The 1,613-nt window shown below is 45.7% G+C and overlaps 1 protein-coding gene across 1 annotated transcript; it reads left to right on the top strand.

Annotated features, from left to right (window-relative positions):
• Positions 1-465: 465 nt before the first annotated feature.
• Positions 466-1,413, top strand: LOC125177053 (olfactory receptor 51I2-like). Its single transcript, XM_047879077.1, has one exon. The coding sequence runs from the start codon at positions 466-468 to the stop codon at positions 1,411-1,413; it is 948 nt and encodes a 315-aa protein (XP_047735033.1).
• Positions 1,414-1,613: the final 200 nt, after the last annotated feature.

Genomic DNA, 1,613 nt, shown 5'->3' with positions numbered 1-1,613 from the left:
ACTTAATGAACTAGTCAACCACCCTGAAGAAGAGTCTTAATCTAGTCTTTCTGAAAGATGTCTAAGAAAGAAGTCTTTCTGTTGATGGCTAGCATTTCATGACCTCCTCTTCATCCTCCCAATCCATCCTTTTATTTATTTATTTTGAGAGAGAGAATGCATGCATGCACATGGGTGAGGGATAGAGAGAGGGAGAGAGAAAATCCAAAGCAGGCTTCATTCTGTCAGCATAGAGCCTGATATGGGGCTCAATCTGATGAACTATGAGATCATGACCTGAGCTGAAATCAAGAGTTGGATGCTTAACTGACTGAGCCACCCAGGCGCCCCAATATCAGTGTATTTTAGGAATAAAATCTATGTGTGATCACAGTTTATAAAGTTTTGTGTTGTTTTTCCTCTCTAGGCACAATAGTAGTCTTAGACACAGTTGTGCTGGCTGATAACACATGTAGCCAGCTTCTCATGGGTAACTTCAAAATCAATGCCTCTGATGCTCCCACCTTTATCTTGACGGGCTTCCCAGGAATGGAAACCATGGAATCCTGGCTATCCTTCCCTCTTCTGCTGCTCTACACCATCTCCATTGTGGGAAACACCCTGATCCTCCTCATTGTTAAGGAGGAGCAGAGCTTGCACCAGCCCATGTACTACTTTTTATCTCTACTTTCAGTCAATGACTTGGGAGTGTCCTTTTCCACATTGCCGACCGTGCTGGCTGCCCTCTGCTTCCAAGCCAGGGTGATTGCCTTTAATGCCTGCTTGGCCCAAATGTTTTTCATCCACCTCTTCTCTTGGACAGAGTCTGGCATCCTTGTGGCTATGAGCTTCGATCGCTATGTTGCCATCTGCCACCCACTGCGCTATGCTACAGTGCTCACTAATGCCCGCATTGTGGCAATGGGACTGTGTGCTGTCCTCCGAAGCTTTGCCCTTATCCTTGTCTTCCCACTGCTGCTGCACAGACTCCCCTTCTGCCACTCCCAGAACATCCTCTCCCATGCCTACTGCCTTCATGTGGATATGATTAAGCTGGCATGTACTGATGTCTCCCTCAATAGCCACTATGGGCTGTCCATTGTGCTATTCACCTTTGGCCTGGACTCTGAACTCATTCTCATCTCCTATATACTAATCTTGCGATCAGTGCTTGCCATTGCCTCCGGAGAAAAGCGCATCAAGACACTGAACACATGTGTGTCCCACATCCTAGCTGTGCTCATCTTCTATGTGCCCATGGTAAGTGTGTCCATTGTGCATCGTTTTGATGCTGGCCTGCCCCATGCTGTCTATATCCTCATGTCTATTCTCTACCTCTTTGTGCCTCCCATGCTCAATCCTATCATCTACTCCATCAAGACAAAGGAGATACGTCGCAGGCTCCTCAAGATGCTCTTTAGGGTTAAGTCTTGAGTCTTTGGTAGAGAGCTAAAAACTGTGAAGGATTTTGTCTTGGAGGTATAACCATCCAGACACCATTGGAAGAGAAGATCAATCCAAAGAATGTTAGTGTTACACTTTGAGGTATAAGATCAATGCACAATCATTTAGTCTGGTATATTGGGCCAACACCTGCCAGAACCATCTTGGGTCTTATCCATAAATCAAAAATT

Source organism: Prionailurus viverrinus, chromosome D1 (genome assembly GCF_022837055.1).
Source record: "Prionailurus viverrinus isolate Anna chromosome D1, UM_Priviv_1.0, whole genome shotgun sequence".
NCBI lineage: Eukaryota > Metazoa > Chordata > Mammalia > Carnivora > Felidae > Prionailurus > Prionailurus viverrinus.
The sequence above is the reverse complement of the archived record's forward strand: the minus strand, read 5'-3'. Positions and strand labels throughout refer to the sequence as shown.